Raw genomic sequence first — 18,561 nt, forward strand, 5'->3', positions numbered from 1 at the left:
TGTTCCAAAATATTCCCATACAATTAGATCAAAAATTTTTCGGGAACCTGAACAAACTGACACTAAATTTTATATGGCAAAGGAAAAAACCGAGGATTAAAATGAAACATTTGCAGGATGCCAAAGAAAATGGGGGTTTAGGACTACCGGACTGGGAAACATACTACCATGCAGCGTCCCTAACCTGGATTAGAGAATGGATAATTTTAAAGAATAAAAGATTATTAATTTTAGAAGGCCATGATTTGCAATTAGTCTGGCACGCATTCCTATGTGATTGTTAAGCAAGGACTATCTGTATCCCTTGAAGTGATCCAGTTGTTCCTGCATTGGCTGGACCTGTGTTTGCAAATGAGCTTGCAAGTATGAATAGAGAATGCACAAGGGGGGAAAAAAAGCACAATTTGTTTTTTATGCAATTGTTAGCACTAACTGGACAGAACATTCCCTTGAATTGGTTGGCAGATGTAAAAGGAAAAGTGGTGAGGTTTTTTTTTTTTTGTATTACAAGACTTATATTATGCTCCAATCTGAACTGATCCTGAACAGTTTCAATTTACTGACTAATGAGAAGCTATGATGATTAAAAACTGATGAAGAAAACTGGTGTTGTGATAACAAAGTTGGTCTATAGGAGGCCAAATAGGAATTTGAGAGTGTTATTTACTTTTTTAGAGAAAAAAAGGTGTCCTTTTTTTTTGGTTGAGTGGTCAATTTGTGTGATGTATTTTGTTTCATGCAAGACAAGATGGAGATAATTTTGGTTTTGAAAACAGTTTAATTTCACAAACAGATTCAATCCATTTATAACTAACTCCATTTATGTGAAGAATATAGTGCTGTTGTTACTTATGATTTAATGCTAAGAGATATCTCCATTGCTATTAATTTGGTCTTAAAGTGTTGGCAGGGGGACAGAGATCGACCTTGAGGCCTCTCGTTTGTGGAGTTCCTCAGGGGTCGGTCCTCTCGCCTCTCCTGTTTAACATCTATATGAAACCTCTGGGTGAGATCATTCGTGGCTTTGGAGTTGGGTATCATCAGTATGCTGATGATACCCAGCTTTTCATTTCAACCCCAAACCACCCCAGTGATGCCCTCGACGTGATGTCCTGTTGCCTGGAGGCGGTCCAGGTCTGGATGGGGAGGAACAGACTTCGTCTCAACCCTGACAAGACGGAGTGGCTGTACGTGCCAGCATCTCAGGAAACTCAGATCATTCCATCTGTCACTATGGGGGGTGAGTTATTACCTCCCGTAGATAGGGCTCGCAACTTGGGAGTTCTCCTAGATTCACAGCTTTCTTTAGAAGATCATATATTAACTGTGACTAGGGGGGCCTTCGCCCAGTTGCGCCTGGTGCGCCAGCTACGGCCCTATCTAGACTGTGATGCCTTGCGTACAGTCACTCATGCGCTCGTGACCTCTCGGTTAGATTACTGCAACGCTCTCTACATGGGGCTACCCTTGAGGACCACTCGGAGGCTCCAACTGGTGCAGAATGCAGCCGCGCGAGTTGTATTGGGGGTCTCCCGATACTCCCATATTACACCTCTGCTCCGTGAGCTGCATTGGCTTCCGGTTGCCTTCCGGGTGAGATTCAAGGTACTGGTTATGACCTACAAAGCCCTACATGGCATGGGTCCGGAGTACCTTAGGGAGCACCTGCGGCCAGCATCAACTTCCCTCCGCCCAGTGTGCTTCCACAGAGAGGGCCTCCTCAGGGTGCCGCCATTCAGAGAATGCCATCTGGTGACCCCCAGAGGAAGGGTGTTCTCTGTGGGTGCGCCTGACCTGTGGAACCACTTACCGGTTGAGCTCCGGATGGCTCCCGACCTTCGCTCCTTCCGACGCGACCTAAAAACCTATTTGTTTGAACAAGCCGGCCTGGTCTGATGGGTTTTGTTTTAATTATTGTTTTAATGTAATTTATTTTCTGCATTTGGGCACTAGGGTTTAATTTGTTTTTAATTTCTGTATTTTGGGTATTTTGGTATTTATGTCCCTGTTCACCGCCCTGAATCCTTCAGGAGAAGGGCGGTATACAAATCAAATCAAATCAAATCAAATAAATAAATAAATAAATAAATTGGTGGATTGCCATTTTAAATTCAAGCTCAGTATAAAACATTAATCAAAGCACTTTCTGAGAAGTCTCTCATAATAGCGTCCCTTTCCTTAGAATTTAGGAGTAGATAAATGGTGACATTTATATCCCTGTGGATATTGCCAAAGCTGTATATTAATATGACACTGTTTTCAGCTAAATCATTGCTAGGTGATAATTTAGTTTATTGTATTTATTAGACTTCATATCTGCTGTTAATGTGATTCGCCTAACAAGTGCTGTTCCAGCCCTTCAGAATTACTCAGCTTTGTTTGCAAAATTACCATGGGATTTAATTATAACCTGAAAAGCTTTACTTGTTGATCTACTAAGGTTCAGACAGACCATAGTTTGTCCTATCAGTTGGGTTTTGCCACATTATTGTTTTAACGGAAATCCATACTATCGTGACATGTTCATTTTCATAAAGCATTCCACTCTTCTCTTACTGAAAAAAAGGTTTTATTTGAGCCAAATGATTAAATACATGTTAAAGCTCTAAAAGTGGACATCTGGGTGCTATTAAATGAAATCCTAACCCTAATATATTAACATGTGTAGCACAGTTGTTATAGGGGGCTGAAGCTGTTTATTGCTCCAGGTAATGGAGCAAGTAAAATGTTTGGCTGGTTTATTGATTGTATATGCTATTGAAAACACCCCATTCGCTCCATTTAAACCAGACATGTCAAACACAAGGCCCGGGGGCCGGATGCGGCCCGCGAAGTGGTTTTATGTGGCCCGCAAAGCCACCCTGGAAACAGTGATGGAACAGCCCCCACTGCCTTGGCCCTGGCCCAGAGACCCTCCTTCTGCCAGAGACCCTCAGATCTGTCCCACTCCTGCCCAGGCCCGCATAGGCACCCTTGATGCGAACGATGTAGAGCTGGCCATGCCCACCCAGTAGGCCATACGCACTCTAGCCACACCCACCCAGCAGGCCACACCCACCCAGCCCCTTGAGGGCAACCGCAATGCTGATGCGGCCCTCAATGAAATTGAGTTTGACACCCCTGATTTAAACTTAAAGGAATAATAATATAATGAGATAATCCATGTCAATACTATGAGAGGAAGACAGAGATATAAACTACAGTATAATGGCCAAACATGGATGGTGAGGGAAATAATAATATTCAAGTCTTGATGCCTAGAATCTCACACGTCACCAGGGCTGACCAAGCCAATAAATGAAGCACTTCAAGCAAGAGGGACTGCAAACACATCAGAACTGGCTTCCCATATTTTGAAATGAAATAATATCAAATTGTAGCCCTAAATATAGGAGTTTTATTTCTCAACAAAATCTCATGAGAGTGTTCTGTTTTATGTACAGAGCTGTCCCTCAAAATGCAGTTGCAAACTGCTGGCCAGCAAACCCTGAGCATAGATTCTTAGAGAATTTGATTGATGGATTTTATGCTAACGAGTCATTATCAATGCTTTAGTTAAGAAGCAGGCGAGACAGCGAGTTAAACGGGTTAACTTTTTATTCCGAACCAGGCAAACAACAGAAGAACATGACTCTTATTTATACTGGCAGCTGTCAGTAGGTTAGCCAATCAGGGCTGAGCTGGTTCCCGCGCTGTTCGTCTCCTCCAATCGGAACCGGCAGATTTTGACAGCTCGGAGCTGTCAGTGGAGGCGCGTGCAGAACTGTCAGTCGGTTGCGCCTGCGTGGTTCTGTCCGGCAGCTTTTGACAGCTGTCAAAAGCTGCCGCGGCTTTTACCTCAGCCCTGTTAATCTCTATTACAACAATTCCTAACAATGTAAATAATGAATACATAACAATGTGAATTATAAGTGAATACATAACAATCAACTCTATAGATTTTTCTCTGTGATAATCAGTTTGTAATTTGGTTTTTCAGCTCTTCCAGTTGTCATTGTAGCTGAATCTTCCCACCTTAGTGCTGGCTGTCCTTCTCTTTTCTTCCATTTCCCCCAGCATTAAAGCTTTCTCCAGAGAGTTAAGTCTTTGCATAATGAGTCCTGTGGTAAGATATCATACATAACTTACTTATTAGGCTGATTATTAGGATAACATTTCATTGGTCTATATATAAACCTTGGATGATAAGTAGAAGGCAAAGTAAATCTTTTTACGTATCTGGAAATCAAGTTACCAAATGCCACCAAAAAAAGTGCGGGGAGAGATTTTCCCCTCTCCTGGTCAGCTCATAGTTGTTGGTTTCCAAGCCAGGTTTTTTTTGTTCCTGCTTCAAAATTGAACAAACAAAAGAAATACAGGCTAGTATATATAGGGGCTGGTGCTCATCTCCGTTTCAAAGCCAAAAAGCCAGTGCTTGTCCGAGGATGTCTCCGTGGTCATGTGGCCAGCATGACTAGACGCCAAAGGCGCATGGAGCGCTGTTACCTTCCCACCGTAGTGGTCCCTATTTTTCTACTTGCATTTTTACGTGCTTTTGAACTGCTAGGTTGGCAGAAGCTGGGTCGAGTAACAGGTACTCACTCTGCTACGCGGCACTCAGGATTCGACCCGCCAAACTGCCGACCTTCTGATCGACAAGCTCAGCGTCCTAACCCACTAAGCCACCGTGTGTGTACATATATATATATATATATATATATATATATATATATATATATATATATATATATATATATATATATATATATATATATACACACACACACACACATATATATGTATGTCTCTCTCTCTCTCTCTGTGTATATATATACACATACACATACACATACACATACATACATATATATATAAAGCACATGTAATATGACATTTTTTAAAAAATAAAAACTTTTTTCACATATGCTCCATATGAATAGCTTAGCTCAGGCCCAAAGGCCATAATAAAGGTTTAGTTGATTTGCCTATTCTTCCTAAGAGAATAAGAATAAAAGGGTTCTTTAAAAGGGCTAATAAAATAATTGAATTCAGTTTTCCAGTGAAGGACTATAGCAATTAAAATATTTTGAACTGAACTATTTCTATTCAATGCACATTTTATTTGATCCATAAAATGGCCTATGAACTTCATGGTTGAACTACAAAAATTGGTTAGTTGTGAAGAATGGGTGTGTATCTTCAGGTGTCTTTAAAAAACACACACACAAAATTGGTGAAGAAAGAAAAGGGCCTTAGGTACCTAAGTTAGACTCTGGTGTCTGGCAAAACTTCACACAATATTGATTGATTCTTGTACATGAGGAAAGAAAAAAAGGGGGCCTGAGGCAGAGTGGGGAGTTTCACCATTGGAGATGGTGGATGAAAAAGATCTCATCTCCTTGCCATCCCTCTCCTTAGTTATAGTTTTTTTTAATATAGTTTTAAAAATTTTGTTTCTATATTTAACTTTTTAATCTTTGTAAGCTGCCCAGAATCTCCTTACTGGGGAGATGGGAAGGATAGATAGATAGATAGATAGATAGATAGATAGATAGATAGATAGATAGATAGATAGATAGATAGATAGATAGACAGACAGACAGACAGACAGACAGACAGACAGACAGACAGACAGACAGACAGACAGACAATACAGTAATATGTGCACTTTCCTCTTGCTTCTACAACATTCATCACAGGAATCTATCTCAAAATTTTCATCCCCTTTTATACTTTCTGATAACATGAGGAAAGTGTCAAATGTCTAATCAGCTAGCTCCCTCTAGTGAACCATTGAAGGTGGAAAATCAAAATGTAACATGTTGCTCCAAAGTTGCTCCTGTGATAAATTACAAGGTTGTTTGGATTTTTTTCTTTATTTTTTAAAAAATTCGTAGGGGCAAACACACACAATTCAGTCAGTGGCAATGATAAATTAAGAATACAAGAACTGGGATCTGGTGTAATTAGTATGTTTGATTAGCTATTAGAGAGTGGGAAATACATTTCTGAATAGGAGGCTAGAGATTTCATCCTCTTTCACACAATAAAAGAATTAATGAGAGGCAGAAGCGAGGTGCAACCAAGATGGTAGCCATTGTTAGGGAAAAAGATTTTTAATTAGAAAAAAAGTGTGCTAATTTGCACAAGTGAAATTAAAGCTTCCCATGCATTTTTACAAAGAACAGCTTATCTGTGCACTCATAGAATATTGAAAAATGTCCCTTTTTCTCCTTTTAGATCTCTGGATTTCAACTCCTAAAATTCTCCATGGCTGGCTGAGGAATTCTGGGAGCTGAAGTCCACATGTCTTAAAGTTGCCAAGGTTGAGAAACCCTACCTTAGTGGCTTCTCTATTCACATGTCTTTCATGGTGCCTGCTTCCCACTAATAAATCCTCCACAGTTGTTATCCTTTTGAGACACAGAAGAAGAGTGGCTCTAAATAAAGTCATATTGCCAGGTACTCATCATTTACAACTTGAGCAAAATTGCAGATGGTCCTAACCAGGTTTCATACTTCTCTCTATGGTCTCATAAGCAACTTCACTGCCTAAACTATATAACATCCAGTAATGTAGTTTTCAGACAACAGAAGACTGACTATTCATTCCTAAAATTTATCAGAAGCAGAACCTATGATCTGTATCTGTTTCTATGTTTTTAGTAATATAATTCATGAACAGGAATTACAGAATTCTAAGTAGCTACTTTAGGGATAATTCATTGAGTCAATGTTAGCAGATGCTCCTACAAAAAATAGTAGTCTATTAAATGTAAATCAAATAGATAATTAAACAGTATGCACGTTAAGATATTTAGTTATGGTTCAGAAAGAAAGCTGTTCACTTAAAAGGTTTTAGGTTATTGATTATTACCATAGATTATCCTCTCCATGTCTCCAGCCTTTTAAAAACGATGATTGCTCTACATTATCTTTCTCTAACTTGATGCCTTCTGGATTTTTTTCAGTTAGAAACCCCATAATTCTTAGTCAACATGGGCAAATCCATTGTATAACCTCTTTCTGGTCCACCTCTGGCCCAGCAGGTGATAGAAAACCACCTAAAACCACAGTGCCATTATGAGAGGCAACAAAGCTTTAAAGAAAGTTAAAGAGGGTTAGAGGTTTTGTGCTAAATAAAATATGCCATCTTCCCCTGCCCAAGAAGCTGGCGACTGCTGTCTCTCAAGTGGGAATGTCTCCCCTTTGGGGAAGGAGTGGAATAGTCCTAACTGACAGACCATCAACACTGCAGATCAATACTTGATTCTTATAGTAAATGCGAGAATGCTGATTGGTAATGAAGAATACTCTCCATACATTCATACAACATGCATGTAGAAGTAACTCCTTTCACTGCAGCAGGAACATACATGAAGGCTTTTCTTCTACCCTTTTTTAGAGTGCAACACAAAGATTTCAGAGCTATAGTTTCTATCATGTGGAAATATTAATACGTCCAAGCTGAATGCTAGAAACCAGGAAACCGAGTTCTAGTGTTCCCTCAAACATGAATGCTGGCTTGGTGACTTTGGGCCAGTCCCTCTCTCTCAGCCCAATCCATCTCACATGAGTGTTGCTGTGGGGAAAATAGGAGGAGAAAGGAGTATTATCCCTGAGTTATTTATAAAAATAATACAGACAAGATTAAAACAAAAATCTAAAATCTAAATCTAAGTTAGCTGAGAAACAGTTGATGATATTTAAGTATCTGGCCACTGGATGGAGCACTAATACTTCTAATAGCAAATACTATACTCCTTAACTCCAAGGTTGTTAATATTGTGACAATTTCTTAGGATAGATTGATAGATATTAGTTAATGTAGCTGTTAATAGGAAACAGTATGAACAAAAGTAGTATTTCAGAAGTATAACAGTGTTCGAGATACAAGAGCTGAATTTAAATGTATTTTTTTAAAAAAATTCTTTTCTAATTCAAATGTTTTTTGACATACTTTATGCACCTCTCTCACTCACTCACACACAAACACACAAACACGCAGACGTGCATACACACACACACAGTCACATGCATGAGACCAAGTTGACATTAAGATTGAATTTGAATGTAGATATATCTTATGGAGAGGCTTCTACCTTCTATCTTTTTTAAAGCTTACTGGTGTATCGGTATCATTTTGGAATTCCTTGCAAGATAGAGCCAATGACATGGTTCAAATAGACACTAGAGACATTATCCCAAAGCAGATTTGGCCATTAACTTGTTTTGGGAATGTACAACTCCTAAACTTCTGCTTTCATCTTTTGATTGTATGGTTAGCAGGACAGGAGTTCACGATTCATATGCTTCAACAGACAACTAATTCTTTAAAAAAGTATTTCTAAAATTAGTGGGCATTCAGAAGAAATGGTGGTCACAAAAAGTAGAGCCTTTGGAAATGCTATTGCCTCCTCTTTTCCTATATGGCTAATTATCTCACCGTTAAAAAGACAGAGTGATTGTTTTCTGCTGATAGGAAGAGTGGGGAATCAGTAATCTTTCCCACTGGCTACTTAACTTGGATCAGCTGGATCCCAGCAAATAGTATCTGACAACGAAGCTGACAAGGAGGGAAATTGCTTACTGGCCTGGGCTGCAAACCAGTGATCCACAAGCAATCACTGACGGATAAGGCACATCAACTGCTTCACTTTCCTCTTAGGATCCCTGCTCAGGATTGGCGGGAGAGAAATGTTCTCACATGCAGGCAAGAGATCCTATACATGAGGGTTCATCTCATAGAAGTATTTGGAGACTAGGGAAATACCAGGCTAGCATAATTGTAGCTATAGCTTAACATCCAGACAAACTGGCCTGGATTTTATACAATATACTCATTCTATCAAGAAAGTGAGGAATGAAGTTTATAAGTCCCTTGATAGTTGATGCTGCACAAAATAGTTGGTTTGAAATGAATGAGCATAAATATTTTTAAAAAGGCTTTTTCACAGAATGTCTATTATTACAATAATAAAAAAACAGGCTTCCTTTATTCTTCCATAGAAACTGTCTGTTAGTAGTAGCAGCTCATCCAATCTATTTACAAAGAAGTGATAAATGCTGAAATCAAGTCAGAGATAACAAACAGGCAACCACCCAACTGTGAAATCATCTGGCCTTCATCGTGCCATAAAACAAACTGAGTTCCATGCTGCCAATACAGATGTCGTGGCATTTTTGTCCTTGCATGAAAAGGATGAAGCAATTAAAATATTGCATAATTTTTCAGGATCTGAAAAAGGAATTTTAACTTCTGTGCTAGGATCCTATGACTAACATTCCCACTCTTCAGCCTGTAGGTCAGCAGGAACGGGGATGATGGTGAGTTCATGGTCCACAACATCTATAGAAGAAGTTGCTCAAGCAGCTCCAAAGACAATTCTCTGGTTGCAGCTGTATATTTATAAGGACAGGCAGGTCACCAGGTCTTTGGTGCATCGGGCTGAAAAAGCTGGATACAAAGGCATTTTTGTGACTGTGGACACCCCGTATCTCGGAAAACGCTTAGATGATGTACGCAACAAGTTTCGTCTGGCTCCGCATCTCAGGTACTTAGAATCAGAGGTATCAACTTACCATCTTTTTTTCTGTATTCAAATCTTACATCTAAATACCATGCTATTGCTGTAACAATAAGCTATGAAACATGGTTTCAATTATTTCCCAAAGCGAAACTCCTTTTTCCATACCTAGCATGGCAAATATGGGAAACAGAAATATCTCATGCAGGGTGATAATTTTACACTGAACCACGTCCGTATATTTATAAAAACAGTTTTACTGGTGGTTTTTACTGAAACCCTAAAAGCCATCCTTAGTTAACAAAAAATTGTGCTGCAAAATAAATTTTGGTGTTGCACTGGAAGTGGAAAAAAATCTCCCGTTCTTCCAAATGTATGCATTTTAGTCCCGGCACTTTGAAGGATTATTTCCGCCTAGACCAGGGGTGTCAAATGGTGGCCTGCGGGCCGAATGTATCACGTGAGGGCATGCCCACCCCGGCTCCACAAAGGCAAAAAACGTTGCAATACATCACGATACCTCACATGATGCAATCGAGTTTGACAGCCGGGTCCTAGACTTAACAGAACGAAATTAATTATTGAGTTTATCCCTTTTCATATAGTATTATATCATTCAGTTTGCTGCCAGTGTTGGCAAAGTTGAATATTGATTGGATATGTTGTTCTATACTCACTTTCCAGCCGTTAATGGGGGAAGCAGGAAATGGTGTCCTTTCAGATACTGCTGAATTGCAGCTCCGAGTTTCCTCAACATTGTCCATCTTGGTTGGGGATGCTGAGCAGAGTTGTTCCATGTTGTCTAAAAGATCACTGTTCACACACACCCCGTCCATTAAGACTAGAGATCTATGAATCATGGGGAGGCAGCTGTGTTTTGAAGGGTTTAGCAAAGCTGCTTTGAGTACTTGCTCTCATATTCCGAACACCCATGTACAAAATAGGATGTGAGGATGGCCAGCAGCGGCTTTGAAGCTCCATGCAAGATGTTAGCTTTAATTAATTCTTCTCCTTCACTTCCTTTCTGTTGGATTTTGGAACACTGTGGGAAGATGGGAAGTGGATTGTTTTCTTTCTTTCTTTCTTTCTTTCTTTCTTTCTTTCTTTCTTTCTTTCTTTTCTTTTCTTTTCTTTTCTTTTCTTTTCTTTTCTTTTCTTTTCTTTTCTTTCTCTCTTATGCTATACATTACATTAATGACCACCACAATGGTCATTCTTCTCAACATTTGTTGATGATATTTTTGTTTAGCCCAAGCTGAATGAGTCATACATGCCAGAATTCAAAGGATACACTCAGTGATAGACTTCACCTGAGCCACAATATAATGTAAACTGTGATGAATCAGACATACTAAGAGTTTATTTTGTCCAGCATCTTGTAGTCAAGATGTAGTAGTTAGCCAAACAGTTTCACGAAGCCACTGGGAGGGTCTGAGTCATAAGCCCTTCTTGTGTGAATCAATTTTCCATTCCAAATGTTTGGTATGTAGCTATATAGTATCCTTCAGTACAGAAGCTTGTTTATTTTGTTTCTATGTATGGATAATTGTTACTAACAGTTCTATTGGCTTCCATGAAGTTTTCAAATTATCTTTAAAGCTATTTAGTTGTCAAAGTTAAGACATCTTGAGTAACTAATTCTGTAAGTGAACTACTATATGTACATTGTACCAAGAAAACAAAAATTCTTTTCTGTTTGGAAGAAAAGAAAAATGCACCAGTGACATAAGTTATATGACATTCTGCAAAAATTAACCCAAAAAGGTTCTCCATCCATTATTTATAAACACACACACACACACACACACACACACACACTTTTAAGGCAATAGTGAGTGTTGGTATTTTTCAGTCAACTTGTCTTAGTTTTCCCCAGCTTTCTTTTTCCAATTTCAGAATGAAAAATTTTGACACCAACGATCTGGCATTTTCATCTGAAAAGGGTTATGGTGAAAACAGTGGCCTGTCTGTTTATGTAGCAGAGGCAATTGATCCATCAATCAACTGGGATGATTTGAAATGGCTCAGAGGACTGACTTCATTGCCCATTGTTGCTAAAGGAATCCTCCGAGGTTGGTTTGCTTGTCTAAAATTCTACAATAGTTGAGGGGCTGTAGAACTCCCTCCCCCAATCTGCTGCCTTCTAGTGAAAAGCAATTATAATGCCTAGCTTTCCAACTTAAATATCTGTGCCTTTTTCCTGTTAGCCAGTGGTATTTTACATGTAGTGCTATCAAAGACCAACATTTTGTCTGGATTGTTGGACAATATCTCAGCAGACAGGCAAATGAATTATAGAAAACCTTTGTTGGAAAGGGTTGTCTTCACTTTGATATGTTTATGCATGTACATCTCAGAGAAACAGATGGGATATATAAATTGAATCTATCTTTTTTATGAGGTGCAACTTGTAATATCCATTCTACTTCATGAATAATTGATCCCCAAAGCCATCAAACATACAGAACAGCTGCTTGCTTAATTGAAAAAAAAAAGGTGCAAGGGTCCAGATAGAGTAGGGAACCAAATAATGGTCCAAATAACAGCAGGTTCTTCCTTGAAACCTTTCAATGACTTTCAGTATTAGATAGAAGAGTAAACAAAAGATTCCATAGTATATTCAATAAGTGTTCTGTACCAGCCTGCTACCGGCCCTGCAGAAAAGGCAGGGACAACCCCTTTACAAACGGCAAGAGGCTGGAATAAAGCCTGCCAAATTTATTAACATAAAACAGACACCAACCATGAAACAGGAGCTATGAAACAGGAACTATCCAAGCGGTTGCCTTCAGCAAACCAGCCCTCCCACGCATTCCCCTTAAATACAGTTCAGGGCGTGGCCTCTCTCTGCCTCCTTCTGAGGTGCCCCATTGCCTTCCTCTGTTTACTCCTGATTGACTGCCTCCTGCGTCAGGCGTCCTTGAACAGGGCCAGCTGTGGGTCATCTTCATCCACGCTGTCAGGCTCACACAGCTGGGTCTCCACCAGGTGGGAGGGGCCTGGCTGAGGGCTCTGCAGAGCCTCAAAGCCATCATCAGCAAGCTCTTCAACACCCCCTTCCTCCTCCTCTGAGTCGTCCGACCCAACTGCCGAACCCACAGGCTGACCCTGAATCACAACAATAAGTTTCCTTGTGATAGGTTTAAAAGAGGGAGCTTCCTAAATGTGTATGTGTGTGTATATGGATTGTAGATGAATCCTCTTACATGCTGACACAAACATGAGTGCAGACATCCCTGTTGAAAACTATCCTTTGAAGGTTAACTTAGGAGGGTGAATTTTAATCTTTTATAATTCCTGGACAATGCTTCCTCCCCCCCCTTTTTTTCTATTCAGCTTTGTTTTCCCATCTTCCCTTCTCTTTTCTCTCCTTCTCTTCCTCCTTTGACTGTAAGAAAGAATAGGATATACAGATGGGGATCTATTTTTTTAAAATGGACTTTTTCTTGCAGGCAATTAATTTTAATCAATATGTATTAATTCAGTAATCATACTAGGTCCTATTTCTCTTTCTTGGTATATATGAGCCTTGGTGGAGCAGTGGGCTAATGCCTCCTTAAGTAACACCAGCTGCCTGCAATTAGTGCAGGTTCGAGTCCCACCAGGCTCAAGGTTGACTCAGCCTTCCATCCTTCCGAGGTAGGTAAAATGAGGACCCAGATTGTTGGGGGCAATTAAGCTGACTTTGTAATAATGCCGCTTGGGTGTGTGTGTGAAAGCCCTAATAAGCAGGCATATACATAGAATGAAGGCTACTGCTAAGCTTGTAAGCCGCCCTGAGTCTTCGGAGAAGGGCGGGATATAAATGGGATTAAATATATATATGAGCATGGGTGTAAATGTATCTCCAGTTCAAATGATAGCAATCATATACTTGCAGGCAAAATGCAAAAGTGTTCTCTGATGCTCTTTTCCTGAGGTATAAATTGTACTATTTTGGTGCTATAATTTCATACACAGCAAATAGTATTTAATACTTTATAATTGGTTTTCGAAAAGGTGCTTGTTTGCTTTAGGGTTGGGTGGGCTAGAATATATATGCATACATGAAATAAAATATAAAAAGATGTATGAATATGATGGGAAAACTCCTAACACAATGTTATGTGGAGCTCAGCTTAGGTCATACCCCCATTTACACTTTCTGGAATTAATTCAATCATTTTTTAAGGGCAATCTTTCAAATAACTACTATATTCCTGATGTCATTTTGTGACTTGAGGCTCTACTTTTGAAGAATCATAATTTTTAGGCGTTTGTTAAAACTGAATTTAACCTCCTTGGGTTTGGTTGCCTTTGTACTGATAGATCTATCAAACTTCCTGGAGTTGCTGTTTGAAGGCAGGACTCCAGTAGTATGGTTTTCCTACAGGGACTCTCCTTGCAGTAGAACTGGGGAGTTTCTCAGCTGATACTGATTTCAAAAAAAGTTTTTTTTAATTGGGATATTAATCATTTTTTCTCAGAGGATAGCTGATTACTGATTGTTTATTAAACACTATAGTTTTAATTATAAAGGAGCCTTCACATTGTCAGATGCTAAGTCTTACTATTTAGGACACCTTGGAAAATCCATGATGGAAGAGAGCTTAATAATAATAAACCTTTATTGTCAAAGTACAACATGTGTACATTGAGATTAGCTGAGCCTCCCCCCCGTGCTCTCCCCCCCAACACACAGTGACAACAAACCCTCCATCCTACCACACCATGTGAACCAACTACACCACACACTGGCCTCCCAAGTCAATTCTGTATAGGTTCACAGAGATTATATCCCATTCAAAAGCCTAACAGCCCACGGATCAAAGCTATTTTTCAGCCTGTTGGTACGGCTGGCTATACTCCTATATCTCCTACTGGATGGTAGGAGAGTAAAGAGATACCGTCCAGGTATCTCTTGCCTTTATACCTCTAGAGCAGGGGTCCCCAACCTGTGGGCTGCGACTCACTACCAGGCTGTATGAAGGGATGGCCAGTACACACGTACACATGTGTGCACTCACCCCCCAACTCGTGCTAGTGCTGCCTTGAGCATCCCGCTGGCCCTAGGGCCACCCCACCCCAGAGCGTCCCACTGGCCCCCAAGCACTGCCATGCCCCCAAGCGTCCCACTGGCACCAGTGCCGCCCCAAGCATCCCGCTGGCACTAGTGCCACCCTGAACATCCTGCTGGTGCTAGCGCCTCCCCCCCTAGAGTGTCCCATCAGCACTAGTGCTGCCCATAGGGTCCTGCCAGCACTAGACCCACCCCATTTGCAGCACTCCAACCCACACAGCCCCATTTGCGTGTGCACATGCACTCATGCGCGGCCCATTTGCGCACGTGCACATAGTGGTGCCTGCCTCTCTTTCCAGGAAAAAAACGAACAATTTAGCTACTGAATCTTAGGCCTTTTGTTTAAACTAGAGGTTCTATGTATGATTTCAGTAAGGTAAACCCTATCAGTCACACAGACTGCTATGTGTTAACAAGTTTCTGTAACTGTCAGGGCTCTTTTGATATTAAACATGTCAATAAGTCAATTTGTATATCAGTGTAATTATGTGTTGGTCTCTGGTACAATAAACTCCTTGGGAAAAATCCCCTTTTTTTTGTTTGCCAGTTCAAATCCACAGATAAATTTACATCTTATATACTGGCTAGTAGGATTAGAGAAGAAAGTGGTATCCTTGCAATTTTCTAATAGCTTTTAGCTTTAATTTGCTTGTGATCTTGGAGTTATTTTTTGAGGTATTTTCTACCATTTTCTGCATGCATGTATGTGTAGGAGCATTTCCCAAAATAAAGTTTTACTGATATAAGTTTCATACAACTCTCTAAGGTCTGGTCTATATAGATAAAATAAATATAAAAATAATAATATCTAATTATTGCAATATTAATTTGTTTTAATTATAATTAATTAAATATTGATTAAAAATAATATATTTAATCTTTTACATGTGCTTCTCTGCTGGCTTGCCTATAATATATAGAATAATTAGGTCTACTTTTTCTCTTTGGGATAACTAAATCATTTAAGCAACGTGAGGTAACTGATGTAATCGGATGAATAGATAATTATTGAAATAATTAAACGTGGTCTGCCATAAATCTCTCAACCAGAGGGATGGTTTTGAGGTGATTAGGAAGATGAATGCTTATCAAAAGAAATGTGCACAAGATGGAAGCTAAGTTTTGTTTTGAAGTGGAAACACACTGCCACATTCCAGAAATTCTTCTGAACTGTTTAGATTGGTTGAAACAAAGCCCAAACATAATCTGGAGGGATCTCAGAGTGATTTTGTATGGTGGGAAAAACAGAACTGGTGCACATCAATCCCTCTTCTCTTTCTTCTGAATGACCTTGTACTAGACCACCCATCTCCCCCATCTCCCCAGCCCTTTCCTTCCCCTCCCCACCACCATTGACAATGTCTCAGTGTGGCACATCTCCCTGAACTGCCAACCACCCATTTTTCCTGGCATCTTAATTTCCCTCCATTCCCACTACTGCCCCTTCTACTGCTTGTATGTTTCAATTTGTAAATAATAGAAGAAGCCTGTTGAATCCCATATATGGACCCAGCCACCCAAAACAGGCATGGCACAGATCAACCCAACAGGCTTTGCGTATCCCTGCTTATTGGTCCACCTAAAGAAGTGCTGTTGACGGCCCTTTCAAAGGAATGAACAATGCCTTGAACTTAGGAAAAAGGCTCCTTTTTAGCTTCAGCATTGGTTCTGGGGTTGATTTAAATCGCTAAATTGCATTTTTCAGGCTGCCTCCTGTTTCTGAAAAGTGGGCATTAATGGATGTTGCAATTTCCAGAATGACACCTGCAACTTTTAAAAATTCAGCATTTTGTTTCCTCAGCTGATGATGCTAGAGAAGCAGTAAAGCTTGGCGTAAATGGGATTCTGGTATCAAATCATGGCGCACGTCAACTGGATGGTGTTCCAGCTACTGTGAGTATTAAAGGAAAAAAAAAGAGCTGGTCTTAGGGATTGGCAAATCACTGAAATAAAGCTAAAGTCATCAAGCAGCTGGCATTTCTCTAAAACAAGAAAACATTTTGGCTTTCAGAGTTGCTTCAGTGCTAATATATTTGATACTTGTGAACTTCTATCAGCTTGCTTAGTTTTTGAAAAAGCACATCAGATGAAATAGAAATATTTCCTTGTCTAATATGCAAGGTTATTTTTTTTCAAGCTTAAAAGGATTGCTTCCTTATTTTTATTTGCCAGAGCATAATAAAGCAAAATGTTACAAGCCTATACATATTTTACTAGTATTAATCTGCTAATTACTTTTTCATCATAAAATAATCTATCCTATCTTGATAGCATGATTATCAAAGGATATAAAAGAAGCTTGGAAGTCTCTGTCTGGCTGGAAATGGTTCAGCTTGGCTAAACACAGAACTACTTCAAATAAAGTTTAGCATATTTAGCATTTATTTTTGCAATCTATCAATAATCTGTTACTCCCTTTCCTGTTGATGCTTTAATGTTTATAGTGCTGTATTTCAGAAAAACTGCAAACTAATTACTTGCTGTAAAGTATTCCCAACAAACATTTTAAATAAAGGTACTGTAACTAACATGGCAAACTTAAACCTTAAATTATTAAATGAAATTCAGGCACAATAAATGCTTGATTAAAACAAACAACAAAATCACTTTAGTTAATGTACCAGTTGATTTATCTTAGAAACTCAAGCTAATTATGTGAAAAGCAAGAGAATGATTCTAAAGAAAAAAAATCAATAAACCTGCTATGTTAATAAGATATGCAAAGTCCTAGTAATTTGCCCAATCCTGCTGATAGGAAAAAAAATGGAAGTTTGGCTTTATTTTGTATTTCCTGGGCTAGAATAGAGAAAAGTACATTCTGATCTTTTTCAGTTCCACAGAATCAGGAAGAACACTCAAAGTCTATTCTTGTCGTGTCAATGGCATAAGCTGGTTGTCAATGGATGAACATTGGGCAATGTGTGATCCAGAGAATTACATAAATCCAGCAATTCCTAATTGTATATTTAAAAAGAAACTATGAGTTATAAAATTGGGTTAGTGTATAAAAATTATTTTGATCTGATGTCCAGGCTATAGGCCAGTGATGGCGAACCTTTTAGAGACAGAGTGCCCAAACTGCAACCCAAAACCCACTTATGTATTGTCGGGTACATGGTGGGTGTGGCCCATTGGGTGGGTGTGGCTGCGGTGGTAATGGCAGACTGGGTGGGACTAAAAAGTTCAATCAATCAATTCCAACTTTGGGGGATTTTTTTTCCCCCGGAGAAGTTAAAATTGATTGAAACTTTTTTTTTTGCACACGGCCATGGAGGCCTAAAGCAAAAAGGTTTTATAAAACCAGGCTTGGGACTGGGGTGACGGCGCATGTGCTCACAGAGAGGGCTCTGCGTGCCACCTGTGGCACACGTGCCATAGGTTCGCCACCATGGCTATAGGCCATTAACTACTTATCTCAACATTAATCAAGACTAGTTCCTATTATTACTAAGAGGAGGCAGAATAGTATTATACAATTAGTTTTTATAGGTAGCAAATTACAGCAACATTATTGCAATAAACTTTAATAATATGTAAGGAAAATCCTACTTCTTTATACGGGAAGAACTGTGTTAGGTGTGCCAGTTGTGACGATTACAAATGCTATACTCTCACCTGAGTCACCCTGTTTGGAATAAAATGTCCCACGTTACTATAAACATCCTAAATACTCAGCTGTCAAAGGAGCATATTCCTCTTCCTTCAATAAGATTAATACAGATAGTCCTCAAGTTATGATTATAACTGAGCCCAATGTTTACGTTGTTAAGTGAGAAATTTCTTAAGAGAGTTTTGCCCCATTTTACAATTTTTCTCACCACGTTTGTTAATTGAATCACTGCCGTTCTTAATAACACAGTTGTTGTGAATCTGGTTTCCCCACTGACTTTGCTATGAGAAGGTTGCAAAAGGGGATCACATCCAAATTTTGATCACATGACCGTGGGGATACTGCAATGGTCATAAGTGTGTAACAGAGTGCCATTGTAACTCTGA

The 18,561-nt window shown here is 39.5% G+C and overlaps 1 protein-coding gene across 1 annotated transcript in view; it reads left to right on the forward strand.

The window, feature by feature from the left end:
* HAO1 (hydroxyacid oxidase 1) overlaps window positions 1–18,561 on the forward strand; it is a 51,791-nt gene that overhangs the window by 16,562 nt on the left and 16,668 nt on the right. The window contains exons 3-5 of the mRNA XM_083348695.1: window positions 9,278–9,533; window positions 11,403–11,578; window positions 16,367–16,458. Of these exons, the coding sequence (XP_083204821.1) occupies window positions 9,278–9,533; window positions 11,403–11,578; window positions 16,367–16,458 (524 nt within the window). The remainder of the gene's footprint in view (window positions 1–9,277; window positions 9,534–11,402; window positions 11,579–16,366; window positions 16,459–18,561) is intronic.

The sequence above is a fragment of the Vipera ursinii genome (genome assembly GCF_947247035.1).
Source record: "Vipera ursinii genome assembly, chromosome: 1".
Lineage (NCBI taxonomy): Eukaryota > Metazoa > Chordata > Lepidosauria > Squamata > Viperidae > Vipera > Vipera ursinii.